This window comes from Entelurus aequoreus, linkage group LG14 (genome assembly GCF_033978785.1).
Source record: "Entelurus aequoreus isolate RoL-2023_Sb linkage group LG14, RoL_Eaeq_v1.1, whole genome shotgun sequence".
In the NCBI taxonomy this organism is placed as follows: Eukaryota; Metazoa; Chordata; class Actinopteri; order Syngnathiformes; family Syngnathidae; genus Entelurus; species Entelurus aequoreus.
The window spans coordinates 11,888,593-11,909,637 of record NC_084744.1 but is presented as its reverse complement, the minus strand read 5'-3'; the positions used below and the strand labels follow the sequence as shown (position 1 = coordinate 11,909,637).

The following is a 21,045-nucleotide window of genomic DNA, read 5'->3' as shown; positions in this document are numbered from 1 at the left end:
GATAGTTAAAAGACAAAATTGAAAAAAACAAAAGCATTTAGAAAGGTTAAGTGCTACTACATGAACAGATGTGGCAGAATCTGGCCCCTGGTTCTTCAATTTGACATCTGTCCTGTGCAGTATTACTTAAAACTAGTGTTTAACAATTGTTAGGCCGCAAGCGGCCCTCTACAAGGCATATTTTTAGCTGTGGTCTTTATGGGCCGCAGCACAACTTGGTTGTAATACACTTTTCCCACACTCGTGGCAGTAATGCTAATCTTAAACCAGACTGTCACGAACAAAAGAAGTCTGAAACTAAAGTCATAAAGAAGTTTCTTAAGTGCAAACATTTTGACTAAAGTAAAGCTGTATTGTTATTGGCACTTTATTTTTATTGAAAGTGTAGTGAAACATTAATAATGAATTTAGTTGATTAATTTCAGCACATAATTTTTTATGAAGGTATATTTGCAGTTATTTGAGTCCCTTATGCCGTATATTTGGTTAGTACTTATTTTCCTAACCAACCTGACCTAAACCTAAGGTTTATGTGTAAAATTATAATCTCTGTAATTAACACATATTTCATATCATTTGACAAGGGGGCGGTGTGGCTCGGTTGATAGAGCGGCTGTGCCAGCAACTTGAGGGATCCTGGTTCGTGTCACGCGGGACTCCTCGGGCCGTGAGCGACGGCCCACGGCCTGGGCAAGCCGCTTGCGCGCTGACCGAAAGGCAAGTGTCACCGAACCCTCGGCTTGGCCGGCAGGCATCCCGGCCCAGGGAAGTGCTATGAGTACCTTGAAGGTAGAAAAGCGCTATACAAGTATAACCCATTTACCATTTTGTAAACTGTAAGTGGGTTTGATATAATTATTGAATAAATCAAGAGTAAAATTAATAATTCAGTGTTAATACTTGAGTGGGTCTGTGTAGTGGAAAAGTTGGGCCTCGAGGTCAAAAAGGTTAAGAACCTCCGGTTTACAGTATCTACAAAAAGATTTAATGGTGACAGTGTAAAATGGCTGAAAAGAAACTTCTTACCGGTAGGTGTCCGCAGCACAAGACATGTCAACTTATTTTGAAACGGGGACGGGGGACGGGACGATGAGACAAGCTTTGTGGCAACTTAAGACAAGAACATGTTCTTTGACGGTCTAAAATTGGTATGACCTTCACTCATTTTAGCAGTCTTATGCATTGAAATAAATCAAATCAAATGGCATCGCAATTTTTGGCAGGAAATCGCAATTAGATTTCAATTAGATAACATTTATCCATCCATCCATTTTCTACCGCTTATTCCCTTCGGGGTCGCGGGGGGCGCTGGAGCCTATCTCAGCTACAATCGGGCGGAAGGCGGGGTACACCCTGGACAAGTCGCCACCTCATCGCAGGGCCAACACAGATAGACAACATTCACACTCACATTCACACACTAGGGCCAATTTAGTGTTGCCAATCAACATATCCCCAGGTGCATGTCTTTGGAGGTGGGAGGAAGCCGGAGTACCCGGGACGGAACCCACGCAGTCACGGGGAGGACATGCAAACTCCACACAGAAAGATCCCGAGGCCGGGATTGAACTCACGACTACTCAGGACCTTCGTTTTGTGAGGCAGACGCACTAACCCCTCTTCCACCGTGCTGCCCTAGATAACATTTATATTAATATATATTTATTTTTGCCATAACTGGTGTGGCCCTCAAAGAAAATGAGTTTGACACCCCTGCTTTCAATGCTATGGATTCCGGTAGTATCCATAAGAGGCCACTAGGTACTTTCAGATATTGAACGTGAACTGTAAACAAGAGTATAATAAATTCGTTGACTATTGCTCTGCATGCACCTCACCTGTTTTTTAAAGTGCACAAACTACAATTGCAATTCAACCAAAAAGGGGTTTGTTTCGACTGTTTTTTGGTTTTATTTTACTCGAAGATAGTCTTGCATGAGTTTTATCTAAGATCGAGTTTAAGAAGGACTCGACTTCAAAGCGACTAAAATCTGGTTGTGAAAGCGTCCCCTGCAGCCTTGTGTGGTCGTGTTCCAGCATTCGCTCGCACTCATTGTCTGGGGCATCAGGGTGTTAGGGGATTATGGAAAGGTGTTGACTCAGGTGTGTGTGTGTGTATGTCGGCAACATTTCTCTCCCGTGCTCCCCCTGTCTCCTCACCCAGCCTTGCCATGTCCCTCCTCTGCGTGGCCTGAACGTCAAGAATGGATATCGGGGGGCTGACCACCGTGGTGGCAAATTCCGCCTACATCAACGCCCGCGGGAGCATTGACGGATCCAATTCGGCGGTGACCCGGGACAAGAAGTACCACTCCCGCCTGAAGCTGCCTCACATCACGGTCTGTGAGGAACTGAGGGACACCTTGGATTTGGGTTTTGACGGCGTCTGCGTGGAGCAGCCCATCGGCAAACGCCTCTTCAGGGAGTTCCTGGACGCCAACAAAGAGTATCACGGCGCCTGTCGTCTCTGGCGGGACATCGAGGACTATGACCTGGCGGAGGACTCGGACCGAGTCAAGAAGGCTTCCAAGATCGTGCAACGCTACATGGACCCCTCGGCCAAACACTTTTGCCCGTTCCTCTCTGAGGCCACCATAGCTAGGGTGAAGGAGGCCCAGGAGGCCGCAGGGGACGACTTGTTCACGGCGACTTTGGCCACGACGCTGGACTATTTGCGAGAGGCGCCCTACGCTTTCTTCCTGGAGAGCATGTACCTGAAGAGGTTCCTCCAGTGGAAGTGGCTGGAGATGCAACCTATGGACGTGGACTGGTTCCTGGACTTTCGTGTGCTCGGGAAAGGAGGCTTTGGCGAGGTGTCGGCGTGTCAGATGAAAGCCACGGGAAAACTTTACGCCTGTAAGAAAATCAACAAGAAGAGGCTGAAGAAAAGGAAAGGCTATGAGGTAATACCCACAACCCCCCGAGTTGTATCTTCTCCTGCAGTGTTGTGAAAAATAAATATTTTTGATCCGTACCTTTGAATCTAAGATTGTTAACACTATTTACCGCTTATTAAAGAGGCTCATGTTAAATTAACTCTTGTGCAACCTTAAGATTGACTATACACACTTACTCTTAGGATCCAAAAATGTATTTTCCATGCTTGAAATCATTTAACAACTTCAGATCTATTTATTGATATGAAGTTATTTGATCTTTTTATGTTTTATCACCTGTATGTATGTATGTATATATATATATATATATATATATATATATATATATATATATATATATATATATATATATATATATATATATATATATATATATATATATATATATATATATGTTTGGACACACTTTCTCATTCAATGCGTTTTCTTTATTTCCATGACTATTTACATTGTAGATTGTCACCGAATGCATCAAAACTATGAATGAACACATGTGGAGTTATGTAAATAACAGTATATAAAAGGTGAAATAATTGAAAACATGTTTTATACTCTAGTTTCTTCAAAATAGCCATCCTTTGCTCTGATTACTGTTTTGCATTCTCTCGATGAGTTTCAAGAGGTAAGTCACCTGAAAGGGTTTTCACTTCACAGGTGTCATAGTTTTGATGCATTCAGTGACAATCTACAATGTAAATAGTCATGAAAATAAAGAAAACACATTGAAATGAGAAGGTGTGTTCAAACTTTTGGCCTGTACTGTACAAGTATATATATATATATATATATATATATATATATATATATATATATATATATATATATATATATATATATATATATATATATATATATATATATATATATACTTGTGTGTATATGTATGTGTATATGTATATATATATATATGTACATGTATATATATATGTATATGTATATATATACGTATATATATATATATGTACATGTATATATATATGTACATGTATATATATATGTATATGTATATATATACGTATATGTATATATATATGTATATATATATATATATATATATATGTATATATATGTGTATATATATATATATATATATACACATATATATATACACATATATATGTATGTGTATATGTATGTGTGTATATATGCATGCTATGTTTTGTATAACCTCCCAAGATCATTTTCATTGCATTTCAGTGGTTTAATGGCAGTTTAACTCATTTACGCTTATCAAAGCTCAGAGAATTATGCTCATGGTTTTCTGATGCCACCTTGTGGTTAAGGGGCGCAATTGCCCCGAAACACAAGTTGCATGTTTTTCCATTCAGCTAGAATGACACTCATTCGATTTTCATGTAAAAAGCATACTGATATACCAGGATTATAAATAGCAGTTATAATGGGAGTTCTTAAGAGAAAGTGTATATGCTTTATTTCATATCCTATACTAACAATGTTGCAATCAGAAACAGTGCCATTTCTTAAAAAAAACAACTCTTGTGCATAATTTTAGACCGCTAACCTTCAAACTTAGCAGTCATCACATAATGAACACATGTATTGCCCGTTTTGGACTTTAGGGTGCACAATCCTTACCTCGTTCTGTAACTTTACTCTACATCAGTGGTTGTCATGTCAAACTTTTTTCACCAAGTACCACCTCGGAAAACCTTTTGCCACCATAATGACCAACGATGAAATACAGTAGCGTAGTAGGCCTAGGTATTCATTAAAAACAGGTATATATGATATTTTGGACACTAACATTACAGCTTGAACAGTAACACTGTCTTTGAAATTAGGAAAATAAAACACTGCTTAAATAATGAATCAAATCTTTGGCGTGCCACTAGACGGGGCTCGCGTACCACTAGTGGTACACGTGCCACAGTTTGAGAATCCCTTCTCTGCATAGTTTTATTCTCCTTACTTGTTTAGCTACTATTTATTTTTTATCGCTCAAGAACAATAATACATATATGTACAGCAGTTTTTGTTATTGCTGCTAATCATCTTTGTCCCTGCAGTATTAAACACTAAGACGAGGGATTGAGCGATTACGGGGAGCTCTACACAAAAGCTCTTCAGAATGGAACTGCTTGGCACAGTTATATCTCGCCCTTGACTCGTCTGATTATCGCAAAGTGCTTTAAGCGCAAGGTGATGATGACCTGTAGTTCTAAAACCCTCTCCGCTCTCCTTCCCCTAGGGGGCGATGGTGGAGAAGAGGATCCTGGAGAAGGTCCACAGTCGCTTCATTGTGTCGCTGGCGTACGCTTTCCAGACAAAGGAGGAGCTTTGTCTTGTCATGACCATCATGAACGGAGGAGATCTCAAGTAATGTTGTGCATTCTTGCATCTTGAAGCGCAAACGTGAACAAATCAGCCCATTGAGGCTCGCAATTGTCTGTAAAAGAGCATTGATTTTCAACATCTCAAATCTGCGTATTTCCAGCGCATATATTTCACAATACTCGCCAAAATATGCTGACACTCACGCCTTAAAGGTCTGCTCCTCGTCTCAGTCATACCAAAGACTATAAAAATGGGACCCATTACCTCCCTGCTTGGCACTCAGCATCAAGGGTTGGAATTGGGGGTTAAATCACCAAAAATGATTCCCGGGCGCGGCCACCGCTGCTGCTCACTGCTCCCCTCACATCCCAGGGGGTGATCAAGGGTGATGGGTCAAATGCAGAGTCATATACCTTAGTATTTGAAACATGCTAACTGTATGTTTTTTTATGTTAGCGTGCTAGCTTTTTGAGCTAATTTTGCAACCGTTTACCTTCCAGTCATATAACTTGGTATGTGACACTTGTTAACTGCTATCATGCTTATGTTAGCATGATAACCTTAAAGTGCTAACTTTTTTAGCTATTTTTAATTTTTTTAATTTTTTTTAAAATTTTTTAAATCATATAACTTGGCATGTGACACATGCTAACTTTTATTATGGTCACGTTAGCTTGCTAGCATGCTAACATTAGCTAACTTTTTGAGCTAGTTTTGCTAGCATTTACCCCAGAGTCATATTACTTGGTATGTGACACTTGTTAACTTTTAGCATGCAAATGATAGCATGCTAGCCAGCTAACTTAAACATGCACATTTTTCATCTACGTTTACACTTTTTTTCTCTATTTCCGAAGCCATGCACCTTACAGCCGGGTTACTTGACGTGGGAGACATGCTAAGTGTTAGCATTTTAATGTGTGCATGCTAACGTTTTAGGCTAGCTCTGTAATTCATTTTGTACAGATACACCTAAAACTCACGGATTTAGACACTCCGCACCATCTAATAAGTACGACGGTTTCCGGCGACTCCCTGGCCAGAGGTCCAGGGCACAGATAATGACAATCTCAAACAAACAGAAGAAGTCTGGAGCTAAAGTCACAGAGAAGTTTCTTAAGCGCAAAAATAATGACTAAAGTTTTCATTTGCATTTAAAATTCATCGACAGTTAAGTTCAGAAACATTCATTATTTTGTTTATTTTAGCACAACATAATTGTATGTAAATATTTTTTTTGTCAGTTTTTATGAGTCTCTATTTATGCAGTATAATTGATTAGTATTCATTTTTTTAACCAGCCTGACCTAAGCCTTAAAGTTATGTGTTAAATAGATAAAAATCTTTATTATTAACGAACGCTTTCATATAATCTGACAAGGTTGTAAACTGTATGTCAGTTAGATATCATTATTGATACACTTAAGATTAGTACTTCAGTGTTAATATTTGAGTGGGCTGCGGCCTGTCTGTCGTGAAGAAGTTGGACCCAGAGGTCAAAAAGTTTTAGAACCCCAGCATACGGTGTTTTAACAAAAAATATATTTTATAACAAAAAATAATTTGTAACAGGACTGTGCTGATATTGTGTCCCCGCCCCCATTCATGGTTAAGATACACAGAAAAATAACAGTTTGACCTTGTTCCGTGTGGAATATTATTATATCAACATTTTCAGAGGGGGAAATATGTTTTGGTAACAGGACTGACTGAAAACCCAGTAACACACCTAAAATGGGAATTTTAACATTTTTAAAGAAAATAAATAGTGATTGAGATAAGGAGTAAGATACATTTTCAAACAAAATAAAATTATTATATTTCATGGAAAAGTCTAAACATTTTTTTTTTAAAAAGGCAAGAAATGACATTATTGCAGTGTTCAAGGTAGTTATATTTTTTAAATTACATTTAATAAATATGCAATCAGTTCAGTGCACAGGACCCATTGCAAAAAAAAGAAAGGATTCTACAGTTAATATTTTATTTTTGTTGGCATGGCCCAAAGGCCGTCTTGTAGAGTTACGAATGGCGTGGCTCGGGTGGTAGAGCGGCCATGCCAGCGTCAGCCATCCTAGTCACATCCCTTGTGTCCTTGGGGAAGACACTTGGGCCTTGCAATACAGCTCCTGCCATCAGTGTGTGAATGGGTGAATAAGCAAATAGTGTCAAAGCAAGTATAATCCACTTACAAACATAGATCCACAGAATTGACTGTAGTGTTAAGTCACTTATTGCTAGGCAGACTAAATATACATTTTCATTGAAACAAGATGCACACACAAACACTGCTCTGTATTTATTGTAGTGTATAATACATATTGGAAAAAATACTGCCCTCTAGTGGGTAGCCAGTATTGATGCCTATTAAGTTGTTAATGATGTACTATAAGTGTTAAAAATAGGTCAGCTCAAATAAAATCGCCAACTTCTGGAACTTCTGTTCCGAATGTGTTAGAAAATGTTTTGACTCTCATCCAAACAGGCTTCATCAGTTCATGCTCAGACTTGGGTAGGAAAGCTCTAGTCTGACAGCCTGGTGCCAGGTTCAAAGTATCTAATTTTATTATGAGCGACACAAAACTGCCATATCTGTCGGATCTATCTGAGAAACTCAGAATTTTTTTTTTTAACCAACACGGTATTGCGAAGATTTGGACTAGAGCTGTCCCATCTAAGTCTGTTCACATAAAGTGATAAAACCTACTCGGATGAGAGGCGAAACGTCTTGGAAGACAAACTGAACAGTCGCTGTTGAGATCAAGTCAATGCTCTGAGAAAACGACTGAGATGTACATCTTTTGGCCCTTCAGTACAAACACAAAAAATGTGAATGTGATCTGAACAAAATGGTGACATGTGTTCGTATTGTCTTCCCTGCTAGGTACCACATCTACTTGGTGGATGAGAACAACCCGGGCTTCGACGAGCCCAGAGCTTGTTTTTACGCCGCACAGATCATCCAAGGCTTGGAGCATCTTCACCAGAAGAGAATCATCTACAGAGATCTCAAACCTGAGAACGTTCTCCTCGATAACGACGGTCAGAAATCGACTTTGTTGGGATTCTCCCTCGTTGTCATTTAAACTGATCGAAGGTTCTCCGAGCAGGAAACGTACGCATATCTGATCTGGGCCTCGCCGTGGAGTTGAAAGAGGGAAAAACCATGACTAAAGGCTACGCTGGAACGCCAGGTAACTACCGCGCCATATTTACTTACATTCATTATACTGTAACTGCACAATATTAGCAATTAGGCAAGGTTGTCTGCCTTACTCCCAACAGTCTGCTGGTAGGTTTTTGTTTTGTTTGATTGCAGGGTACATGCCTCCAGAGATGCTGAAAGGAGAGAAGTATGACATGTCAGTGGACTACTACACTCTGGGAGTGACCTTGTTCGAGTTCATAGCAGCCAAGAATCCATTCAGAAACCGAGGGGAGAAGGTTTGTTAATGACAAAAAATATATATACAGTCATGGTCGAAAGTTTACATACACTTGTAAAGAACATAATGTCATGGCTGTCTGTCTTGAGATTCCAATAATTTCTACAACTCTTTATTTTTTTTTGCGATACAGTGATTGGAGCACATACTTGTTTGTCACAAAAAACATGAAGTTTGATACTTTTATGAATTGATTATGGGTCTACTGAAAATATGACCAAATCTGCTGGGTCAAAAGTATACATACAGCAATGTTAATATTTGGTTACATGTCCCTTGGCAAGTTTCACTGCAATAAGGCGCTTTTGGTAGCCATCCACAAGCTTTTGGCAAGCTTCTGGTTGAGTTTTTGACCCTTCTTCTTGACAAAATTGCTGCAGTTCAGCTAAATTTGTTGGTTTTCTGACATGGACTTCAGCATTGTCCACACGTTTAAGTCAGGACTTTGGGAAGGCCATTCTAAAACCTTAAGTCTAACCTGATCTAGCCATTCCTTTACCACTTTTGACATGTGTTTGGGGTCATTGTCCTGTTGGAACACCCAACTGTGCCCAAGACCCAACCTCTGGGCTGATGATTTTAGGTTGTCCTGAAGAATTTGGAGGTAATTCTCCTTTTTCATTGGCCCAATTACCCTCTGTAAAGCACCAGTTCCATTGGCAGCAAAACAGGCCCAGAGTATAATACTACCACCACCATGCTTGACGGTAGGAGTGGTGTTCATGGGATTAAAAGGCCTCACCTTTTCTACTCGAAAAACATATTGCTGGGTATTGTGGCCAAACAGCTCAATTTTTGTTTCATCTGACCACAGAACTTTCCTCCAGAAGGTCTTATCTTTGTCCATGTGATGTCAAAACTAAGAGTTGTACAAACAATATGTTCTTTATGTATGTAAACTGTATATAAACTACAACTGTCGAAAATAAGAGTTAACTCGGGTGATTGATGACAAAAAATGATCGCATTAATCTTGTACAAACCCCAAAACCAGGGAAGTTGGCACGTTGTGTAAATCGTAAATAAAAAAAGAATCCATCCATCCATCTTCTTCCGCTTATCCGAGGTCGGGTCGCGGGGGCAGCAGCCTAAGCAGGGAAGCCCAGACTTCCCTCTCCCCAGCCACTTCGTCCAGCTCCTCCCGGGGGATCCAGAGGCGTTCCCAGGCCAGCCGGGAGAGATAGTCTTCCCAACGTGTCCTGGGTCTTCCCCGTGGCCTCCTACAGGTCGGACGTGCCCTAAACACCTCCCTAGGGAGGCGTTCGGGTGGCATCCTGACCAGATGCCCGAACCACCTCATCTGGCTCCTCTCGATGTGGAGGAGCAGCAAATCCTTTTCAACCTATATTCAATTGAATAGACTGCAAAGACAAGATACTTAACGTTCAAACTGGAAAACTTTATTTTTTGCAAATATTAGCTCATTTGGAATTTGATGCCTGCAACATGTTTCAAAAAAGCTGGCACAAGTGGGAAAAAAAGACTGAGAAAGTTAAGGAATGCTCATCAAACACTTATTTGGAACATCCCACAGGTGAACAGGCTAATTGGGAACAGGTGGGTGCCATGATTGGGTATAAAAGTAGATTCCATGAAATGCTCAGTCATTCACAAACAAGGATGGGGCGAGGGTCACCACTTTGTCAACAAATGCGTGAGCAAATTGTCGAACAGTTTAAGAACAACATTTCTCAATGAGCTTTTGCAAGGAATTTAGGGATTTTACCATCTACGGTCTGTAATATAAATGATAAATAAATGGGTTATACTTGTATAGCGCTTTTCTACCTTCAAGGTACCCAAAGCGCTTTGACAGTATTTCCACATTCACCCATTCACACACACATTCACACACTGATGGCGGGAGCAGCCATGCAAGGCGCTAACCAGCAGCCATCAGGAGCAAGGGTAAAGTGTCTTGCCCAAGGACACAACGGACGTGACTAGGATGGTAGAAGGTGGGGATTGAACCCCAGTAACCAGCAACCCTCCGATTGCTGGCACGGCCACTCTACCAACTTCGCCACGCCGAAAAAAGGATCTGAGAATCTGGAGAAATCACTGCACATAAGCGATCATATTATGAACCTTCGATCCCTCAGGCGATACTGCATCAAAAAGTGACATCAGTGTGTAAAGGATATCACCACATGGGCTCAGGAACACTTCAGAAAACCACTGTCATTAACTACAGTTCGTCGCTACATCTGTAAGTGCAGGTTAAAACTCTACTATGCAAAGCGAAAGCCATTTATCAACAACACCCAGAAACGCCACCGGCTTCGCTGGGCCAGAGCTCATCTAAGAAGGACTGATGCAAAGTGGAAAAGTGTTCTGTGGTCTGACGAGTCCACATTTCAAATTGTTTTTGGAAACTGTGGATGTTGTGTCCTCCGGAACAAAGAGGAAATGGACCATCCGGATTGTTATAGGTGCAAAGTTCAAAAGCCAGCATCTGTGATGGTATGGGGGTGTATTAGTGCCCAAGGTATGTGTAACTTACACATCTGTGAAGGCACCATTAATGCTGAAAGGTACATACAGGTTTTGGAGCAACATATGTTGCCATCCAAGCAACGTTATCATGGACGCCCCTGCTTATTTCAGCAAGACAATAACAAGACACGTGTAACAACAGCTTCAGAGTAAAAGAGTGCGGGTACTAGACTGGCCTGCCTGTAGTCCAGACCTGTGGTGCATTATGAAGCCAAAAATACGACAACGGAGACCCCGGACTGTTGAACAACTTAAGCTGTACATCAAGCAAGAATGGGAAAGAATTCCACCCGAAAAGCTTCAAAAATTGGTCTCCTCAGTTCACAAACGTTTACTGAGTGTTGTTAAAAGGAAAGGCCATGTAACACAGTCGTAAAAATGCCCCTGTGACAACTCTTTTGCAATGTGTTGCTGCCATTAAATTCTAAGTTAAGGATTATTATTATTATTAAAAAAAGAAGAAGTTTCTCAGTTCCAACATTAAATATCTTGTATTTGCAGTCTATTCAATTGAATATAAGTTGAAAAGGATTTGCAAATCATTGTATTCTGTTTTTATTTACGAATTACACAACGTGCCAACTTCGCTGGTTTTGGGTTTTGTATATACGCAGATTAAACACGCAATTTATTTTGCCTTAACCGTGGGTGGTTACCTCAAACGCTGAGGGTTGTTATGCGGTTAGTGATCAGATCGCTGCTGCCCACTGCTCCCCTCACCTCCCAAGGGGTGATCAAGGGTGATGGGTCAAATGCAGAGGATAATTTCGCCACACCTAGTGTGTGTGTGGGACAATCATTGGTACTTTAACTTTAACTTTAATCAATGCATACGCAGAGATGAGTGAGGAGACTCACTTGCAAATTTCACTCCAAAATAAACCCTGACGGGACTTTAGATACTATTACCATGTTTTGGAGCAACTAAATGTTGAAATAACTGTTTTTCAGCTGTGGTCCGTTAAGAGCAAAAATGATGACCGAAAAGTATTTTCATTTGCCTTTCAGTTTTATTGACAGTTTATTTAAAACCTCTAAAGGCTTAGTGGCCACATGCGTGGACAGCACCCTTTTGCTCTTATTTCCAAAATTGTGTACACTACTGAATTGGGTTCTTATGGCCGCTTATGTGGACACTTATACTGCTATGTGGTGGTGTCAGAAGAGTATAACATACAATGGAATTTGGGGAAAAAAAGTGTAAAAATAGGAATTAGCATGTCACTAAACATGAAGTACACGTTTGTGTACTTATGGACTAAGTACATCATATCAAAAGATGATTTTTAGTTTTTATTCTAATTAGGGTCCAATAAGCCCAAATAGCAAAGATAAATAAACAAACAGCTTGGGCCTTAAGAGGTTAAGAAACATATTTGTTATTATTAATCCAGTTAGAATGTTTGGATTTTAGCATTGTGTAATTAGATGCTAATTTTTCAATAGTTTTATGAGTCTTTTATTGTGCATTAACTTTGATTAGTATTTATTGTTATAATCAGCTTGCCCTAAAGCTTGATAATCATCTTTGTGATTAACACATGCTTTCATATCATTTGACAAGTCTTATTTAGGTTTATTTAACTTATAGTTATTGAATAGGGTTAAATCAAGAGCAAAATGACTAAGTCAGTGAGTGTTAATATTTGAGTGGGATCCGGGCCCCTCTGTCGTGGAAATGTTGGGTCCCGAGTTCAAAAAGGTTTTGACACTGCATTATGAAATTGCATTTGTGATCAAATATTGGGCTATTTTGTGAAGTTATTTTAAATTATGCAAGCGAGTAATAACCTGTGATTAATCCAAATTCAAAAGTGTCATTAGTCTGACTAAAACAGATACTCATTGGACAGCAATAAAATTTAAACTTATTAGATAGGCTCCAGCACCCCCCCGCGACCCTGAAAGGGACAAGCGGGATGGCTAGTACTACTTTTAAATGGCTGTGTTTTGTGTGCGGGCTATTCAGCTGGAACGTGAGGAGATGAAAGAGCGAGTACTGACCCGCCAGGTGGTCTACACGGACAGCTTCAGTGACAACGCCAAGTCCCTGTGCAGCGCGCTGCTGGCTAAAGAAGTGGAGAAGAGGATGGGCTTCAAGAACGGGAGCTGTGACGAGATCAGGGCGCATCCTTTCTTTCGTGACATCAACTGGAGGAAGCTGAACGCAGGTACCATCACTTCCACTCTTCATGATACTGGGGTCCCCTTAGCAACATCAAGAATAAGCATGTTGTTCATTAGTGTTCAATTAATGCCTCATTTTGGCCACTTTTGGCGCACCATGGACAGATCACATTTGATTGTTAAAATATGCCCATAATAGTACTTACTATGTAAAAGTACAGTCGTGGTCAAAAGTTTACATATGCTTGTAAAGGACATAATGTCATGGCTGTCATGAGTTTCCAATAATTTCTACAACTCTTATGTTTTTGTGATAGTGATTGGAGCACATACTTGTTGGTCACAAAAAACATTCATGAAGTTTGGTTCTTTTATGAATTTATTATGGGTCTACTGAAAATGTGAGCAAATCTGCTGGGTCAAAAGTATACATACAGCAATGTTAATATTTGGTTACATGTCCCTTGGCAAGTTTCACTGCAATAAGGCGCTTTTGGTAGCCATCCACAAGCTTCTGGCAAGCTTCTGGTTTAATTTTTGACCACTCCTCTTGACAAAATTGGTGCAGTTCAGCTAAATTTGTTGGTTTTCTGACATGGACTTGTTTCTTGAGCATTGTCTTTGGGAAGGCCATTCTAAAACCTTCATCTGACATCACATGGACAAAGATAAGACCCTCTGAAGGAAAGTTCTGTGGTCAGATGAAACACAAATTGAGCTGTTTGGCCACAATACCCAGCAATATGTTTGGAGGAGAAAAGGTGAGGCCTTTAATCCCAGGAACACCAGGTCTACCGTCAAGCATGGTGGTGGTAGTATTATACTCTGGGCCTGTTTTTCTGCCAAAGGAACTGGTGCTTTACAGAGAGTAGATGGGACAATGAAAAAGGAGGATTACCTCCAAATTCTTCAGGACAACCTAAAGTCATCAGCCCGGAGGTTGGGTCTTGGGCGCAGTTGGGTGTTCCAACAGGACAATGACCCCAAACACACGTCAAAAGTGGCAAAGGAATGGCTGAATCAGGCTAGAATTAAGGTTTTAGGATGGCCTTCCCAAAGTCCTAACTTAAACGTGTGGACAATTTGAATAAATGTTTTTCATTTTGAAACGTAATTGTAACACATTTAATAGTTCATAATAATAATAAAATATATTGTGTATATACTGTAAATCAGGGGTGTCAAACGTACGGCCCGAGGGCCGGATCAGGCCCGTGAAGAGGTTTTATCTGGCCCGCGGGATGAGTTTGCTAAGTATAAAAATGAACCTGTAATTTTTGAATGAAAAAAACAGCTGTTCTAAATGTGTCCACTGGATGTCGCAATAGCAATTATTTGTATCTTTGTAGATGATGCTACACATGTACAAAATAAACCACATGATGTTAGTACTTCAGTCGAGGAAAATTAGCAAACTACATAAATAACATACTGTAATTTGATTTTGATATAATTTTTTTATCCTGATAGATTGAAAATTAACACCAATGAGTTGATTGATGAACATTATCACATCATTTATTCAGAAAATATAAATAACGACAAATGAAGATAGAATACTATTAACCGCAACATGTAAGTGTAATAAAACCCCAACAAGATGTGTACAATTTCAGAATGTGCTTGTTCTATTTTTAAACAAACAAAACATTCTGAAGTTGTCTTTATTTTTAAGTTATTGTGCTGTGATTTTATCAGTCCGGCCCACTTGGGAGTAGATTTTTCTCAATGTGGCCCCCGATCTAAAATAAATTTGACACCCCTGCTGTAGACAAACCAAGGATTAGAAATGAGTCATTTTTGAGTCAAAGTATTTTCAATGAGTACAATGAATTAGGTCTCCATTAAAAAATAAATCAGTAACACTTTAGTATGGGGAACATATTCTAAGTAACAAACACTTAATTTAGAGTTATTTGGACACTAGGGGAACATATTGTAAGTAACAAAGACTTAAGGGTTAGGGTTAGGGTTATTGTAGTTTTGTGTTTTGTTATGTAAGAACAGACCATATTCATTAAGTGGTATTAAAGGGAGAATCATATACAACAACTTCCTTAGTTAGTACTAATAAGCAATAATTCTGAGGTTATTGAGGGAAGACTCTTAGTTAATGGCTTACTGGTTGTATAATAAGGCCATGCAGAATAAGGCATTAATAAGTACTTAGTAATGACTAATTAAGAGCCAATATGTTACTACTTTGCATGTTAATAAGCAACTAATTAATGGTGAATATGTTCCCCATACTAAAGTGTTACCAATGAATCTATTATTCTGATTATGGTTTATTATTAAAACTAAATGTCTGTTGAAATTGTCCAAAAGGGATGCTGATCTGGTCCCCTCCTGCCCTCCCCCTCTCCCCCGTTGTGCCGTACCTTATATGCAAATATTACGCCCCCCCCCCCAGGCATCCTGCCTCCTCCGTTCGTCCCTGACCCCAAAGTGGTGTACGCTAAAAGTCTGGACGACGTCGGCGCCTTTTCCTCGGTCAAGGGAGTCGCCCTGGAGGACCCGGACAAGAGCTTTTTTGACGAGTTCTCCTCGGGCAACATCCCCATCCCCTGGCAGGAGGAGATGATCGAGATGGGAATTTACGGGGAGCTGAACTTGTGGGGCCCTGAAGGCAGCGTCCCCAACGACCTGCGCAGGGAGTCCATACTAGAGCAGCCCAAGTCCTCTACGTGCTGCGTCTCCTAATATCCTCGCTCAGGACCGCCTCCTTCGGACTTTGTGGCATCGCAGGAGATGCGTGGAGGCCCATCTCTCACCGCTATCCTTTCCTCTTTCTTCTCAATATTTCTCCCTATTTCTTCTTCCCATTACTGTAAAATATTGACTTTCCTTAGTTATTCCTCGACTGTACTCTTTACTGTACTCTTTGCAACTATGAAGGCTGCGTTCACACCTGTCACGTTTGCTTTGGTTAAACAAAGACTGTGTTTGCTCTGCTGGCATAATTAAGAACACCTTCATATGAATCCTAATGTGCACTAAGCAAGTGGACCGAGACCACTTGCAAGTAAACTCTGCTGCGGTTCGGCGAATGTGAGTCCTATACGGACCAAGATGCAGACCAGTGGTGCAATAACACATGTAGGAGAACATGTATTCTCTCTTTCTCTTTCTCTTTCTCTTTCTCTTTCTCTTTCTCTTTCTCTTTCTCTCTCTTTTGTATTTCTACCCTTCTTGAGACATCAAGGAAAAGTATCGTCAATATGAGGACCGGTGAACAAGTTAGGACATAAATCATGGTTCCAATACGGAAAACCATTGCATCTAATAGAGATTGTCTCATTTGCACCCCTGGTGGTGAAATCTATCAAAATTAGGGTGATCCCAAAAAGGAGGGATTTTTCAAATTGACTGTGTGACGGTTTTAAACGTGCTCCCCCTCTGGTCAACATATGAAATAACAAGTGTGTGTAAGAAATTGGAATGCGCCCCCTTTGGCCAAAAGTAATAATACATTTTAAAAAAGCATATAGAGACATACTGTAATAACTTGAAGTAAATACTAAAGATTAAAGGCCTACTGAAACCCACTACTACCGACCACGCAGTCTGATAGTTTATATATCAATGATGAAATCTTAACATTATAACACATGCCAATACGGCCGGGTTAACTTATAAAGTGACATTTTAAATTTGCCGCTAAACTTCCGGTTCGAAACGCCTCTGCGGATGACGTATGCGCGTGACGTAGCCCGGCGAACACGGGTATGCCTTCCACATTGAAGCCGATAGGAAAAAGCTCTGTTTTCATTTCATAATTCCACAGTATTCTGGACATCTGTGTTCGTGAATCTGTTTCAATCATGTTCATTGCATTATGGAGAAGGAAGCCAAGCAAGCAAAGAAGAAAGTTGTCGGTGCGAAATGGACGTATTTTTCGAACGTAGTCAGCCACAACAGTACACAGCCGGCGCTTCTTTGTTTACATTCCCGAAAGATGCAGTCAAGATGGAAGAACTCGGATAACAGAGACTCTAACCAGGAGGACTTTTGATTTGGATACACAGACGCCTGTAGAGAACTGGGACAACACAGACTCTTACCAGGATTACTTTGATTTGGATGACAAAGACGCAGACGTGCTACTGTGAGTATGCAGCTTTGGCTTTTTTTTGCGTATGTACGTAACTTTTTTAAAATATATAAGCTTTATGAACCTTGGGTTAGGTGAACGGTCTTTTGGGCTGAGTGATTGTGTGTGTTGATCATGTGTTTGAATTGTATTGGCGTGTTCTATGGAGCTAGGAGCTAGCAGAGGAGCTAGGAGCTAGCATAACACGTACCGTACCGTAAGTGCGCGTCACGTACGTAACTTTTTAAAAATATATAAGCTTTATGAACCTTGGGTTAGGTGAACGGTCTTTTGGGCTGAGTGATTGTGTGTGTTGATCAGGTGTTTGAATTGTATTGGCGTGTTCTATGGAGCTAGGAGCTAGCAGAGGAGCTAGGAGCTAGCATAACAAACACGCAGGTGTTATTATGCAGGATTAATTTGTGGCATATTAAATATAAGCCTGGTTGTGTTGTGGCTAATAGAGTATATATATGTCTTGTGTTTATTTACTGTTGTAGTCATTCCCAGCTGAATATCAGGTACCGTGAGTATGCAGCCTTGGCTGCTAAACATTCGATAACTTGACCGTATGTGCGCGTCACGTACGTAACTTTTTAAAAATATATAAGCTTTATGAACCCTTGGGTTAGGTAAACTGTCTTTTGGCTGAGTGATTGTGTGTGTTGATCAGGTGTTTGAATTGTATTGGCGTGTTCTATGGAGCTAGGAGCTAGCAGAGGAGCTAGGAGCTAGCATAACAAACACGCAGGTGTTTTTATGCAGGATTAATTTGTGGCATATTAAATATAAGCCTGGTTGTGTTGTGGCTAATAGAGTATATATATGTCTTGTGTTTATTTACTGTTGTAGTCATTCCCAGCTGAATATCAGGTCACCCTCGGCTCTCACAGCATCTTCCCTATCTGAATAGCTTCAACTCCCCACTAGTCCTTCACTTGCACTTTACTCATCCACAAATCTTTCATCCTCGCTCAAATAATGGGGAAATTGTCGCTTCTCGGTCCGAATCTCTCTCACTTCATGCGGCCATCATTGTAAACAATAGGGAACTTTGCGTATATGTTCAACTGACTACGTCACGCTACTTCCGGTAGGTGCAAGCCTTTTTTTTTATCAGATACCAAAAGTTGCAATCTTTATCGTCGTTGTTCTATACTAAATCCTTTCAGCAAAAATATGGCAATATCGCGAAATGATCAAGTATGACACATAGAATAGATCTGCTATCCCCGTTTAAATAAAAAAAATTCATTTCAGTAGGCCTTTAAAAACCAAGTGCAAAAAACAAACAAAAAAAAACAAACTAAAATACAAAACTTTAGATATAGAGAGAGAGAGAGAGAGAGAGAGAGAGAGAGAGAGAGAGAGAGAGAGAGAGAGAGAGAGAGAGAGAGAGAGAGAGAGAGAGAGAGAGAGAGAGAGAGAGAGAGAGAGAGAGAGAGAGAGGAGAGAGAGAGAGAGAGAGAGAGAGAGAGAGAGAGAGAAGAGAGAGAGATGAGAGAGAGAGAGAGAGAGAGAGAGAGAGACCCCCCCCCAAACCCCTCTTTAGACATCAACAAGGAAAAGTACCTTCCATATGAGGACCTGTGAACAAGTTAGGACCGAAATCATGGTCCCAATACGGAAAAACCATTGGATTTAATAGAGAGCCAAATACTAGAGTCTGTGAACATTGCTCCAAAGTCAGGATTTTTTTGTTGATTTAATGTGCATACAAAAGTAAACATTGACAGGTGCAAAGGCAGCAATATATGATAAAACAAGACGCCAGCTAAAGGAGGCAAAAAACCTGCCAGCTGTACAGCTGATTTTACGACTTCCGGCGCCGACGTAAGGCAACCCGCGTCCCATAAGTGACCATAGAATGAACAAGTACACTACGGTACTAAGACTATAGTGGCCCATTAACAGTTAGCTTCTACAGCTGGGTTGCCCAAAGTGCGGCACAGGGGCCATCTGTGATCCGTGACTCGTTTGTCATCGGCCTTCAGCACATTACAAAAACAAAAAATAGAGATCTCCTTTGCACCCCTGGTGGAGAAATCTATCAAAATGAGGGTGGTCCCAAAAAGGAGGATTTTTCAAATTGACTGTCCGCTTTTAAAGTGCTCTCCCTCTGGCCAACATATGTAATAACAAGTGTGTGTAAAAAAATTGATATGTGCCCTCTTTGGCCAAAATTAAATAAAAAAAAAAACAAAAACATGTATATAACTTGAAGTAAAAATGGAATCTTAAAAACCAATTACAAACAAAAAATTAAAAAAAATGTTTTCATTAAAAGCTTATCTTTTTTATATTTGCATAGTATGTATATATTATTAATGTTGTAAATACAAATCTTTATATATCTCGAAAGGGTGGTCCTAAAGAGGTAGGCATTTTTCGGAGGTCTCAAGAAGGTAACAAATTAAAGAATGTGTGTGTTGACAACGGTGCTCTTTAAAAATATATTTTGGAAGCTTTTTGTAAAATCTTAAGACGTAATTGTAGCAGAACATACAATTAAAGCTACATATTTAAACCAGCAGACAGCATTTTGGTTTGAAATATTAAGGTTATTTCACCTAAGTCACGAACGTGCTTTAAAAGTATATTTTAGAAGCTTTTGGTGACATCAAAGATGGTAAAAATTAAAGCATAATCTTAAATACAAGCTATGGTTTTAACTTGGTAGATGACATTTGGGTTTGGAATTGAGTTATTTCACATAATAAATCACAAACGCTCTCTAAAAGTATATTTTAGAAGCTTTTGGTGAAATCTTAAGCTGGTTATTATAGCAGGATCCAAAATAAGAAGATATGCTTTTCACCAAGTAGAAGAGATGTTGGTTTGGAAAATTTGAGTTATGTCACATAATAAATCACAAAAGCTCTTTAAAAGTATATTTTATAAGCTTTTGGTGAAATCTTAAACCGGTAATTATAGCAGAACATAAAAATAAACTAAATTTTCAACCCAGCGGATTACATTTTAGTTTGGATTATTTCAATTACGTCACACAATATGTCACGAAAGCACTTAAAAAGTATATTTTTGTCACTTTTGAAATCTAAGATGATAATTATAGCAGAATCTAAAAAAAAACAAGTTAGGTTTTTAAACCTAGCAAATGACATTTGGGTTAGAATATTTTAGTTAAATCAGGTAATAAATCATAAAAGCTCTCTAAAATTATGTTTAGAAGCTTTTGGCAAAGTTTATGCTCGTAATCATAGCAGAAGATGGAAACTGTTTCAACCTAGTAGATGACATTTTGGTTTGGAATATTATGTCACGCACTAAGTTGTGACAACACTTTGAGAGTATATTTTAGAAGCTTTTAATGAAATCTAAGATGGAATTTACAGCAGAATCTAAAAAAAAAAGTTATGTTTTCAACTTATCAGACGACATTTTGGATTAGAACACTTCAGTTACGTTTGATTGATTGATTGATTGAGACTTTTATTAGTAGGTTGCACAGTGAAGTACATATTCCGTATAATTGACCACTAAATGGTAACACCCGAATACGTTTTTCAACTTGTTTAAGTCGGGGTCCACTTAAATTGATTCATGATACAGATATATACTATCATATATACTATCATCATAATACAGTCATCACACAAGATAATCACAATGAATTATTTACATTATTTACAATCAGGGGTGTGGAGGGGGGGGGAAATACGTCAGGTAA

The 21,045-nt window shown here is 39.5% G+C and overlaps 1 protein-coding gene across 1 annotated transcript; it reads left to right on the top strand.

The window, feature by feature from the left end:
• The first annotated feature begins 2,067 nt into the window (after positions 1-2,067).
• On the top strand, positions 2,068-16,403 carry grk1a (G protein-coupled receptor kinase 1 a). The gene is made up of 7 exons (XM_062068895.1): positions 2,068-2,903; positions 5,107-5,234; positions 8,077-8,234; positions 8,303-8,386; positions 8,512-8,636; positions 13,104-13,305; positions 15,675-16,403. The coding sequence occupies exons 1-7, from the start codon at positions 2,205-2,207 to the stop codon at positions 15,962-15,964; spliced, it is 1,686 nt and encodes a 561-aa protein (XP_061924879.1). The 5' UTR covers positions 2,068-2,204; the 3' UTR covers positions 15,965-16,403.
• Positions 16,404-21,045: the final 4,642 nt, after the last annotated feature.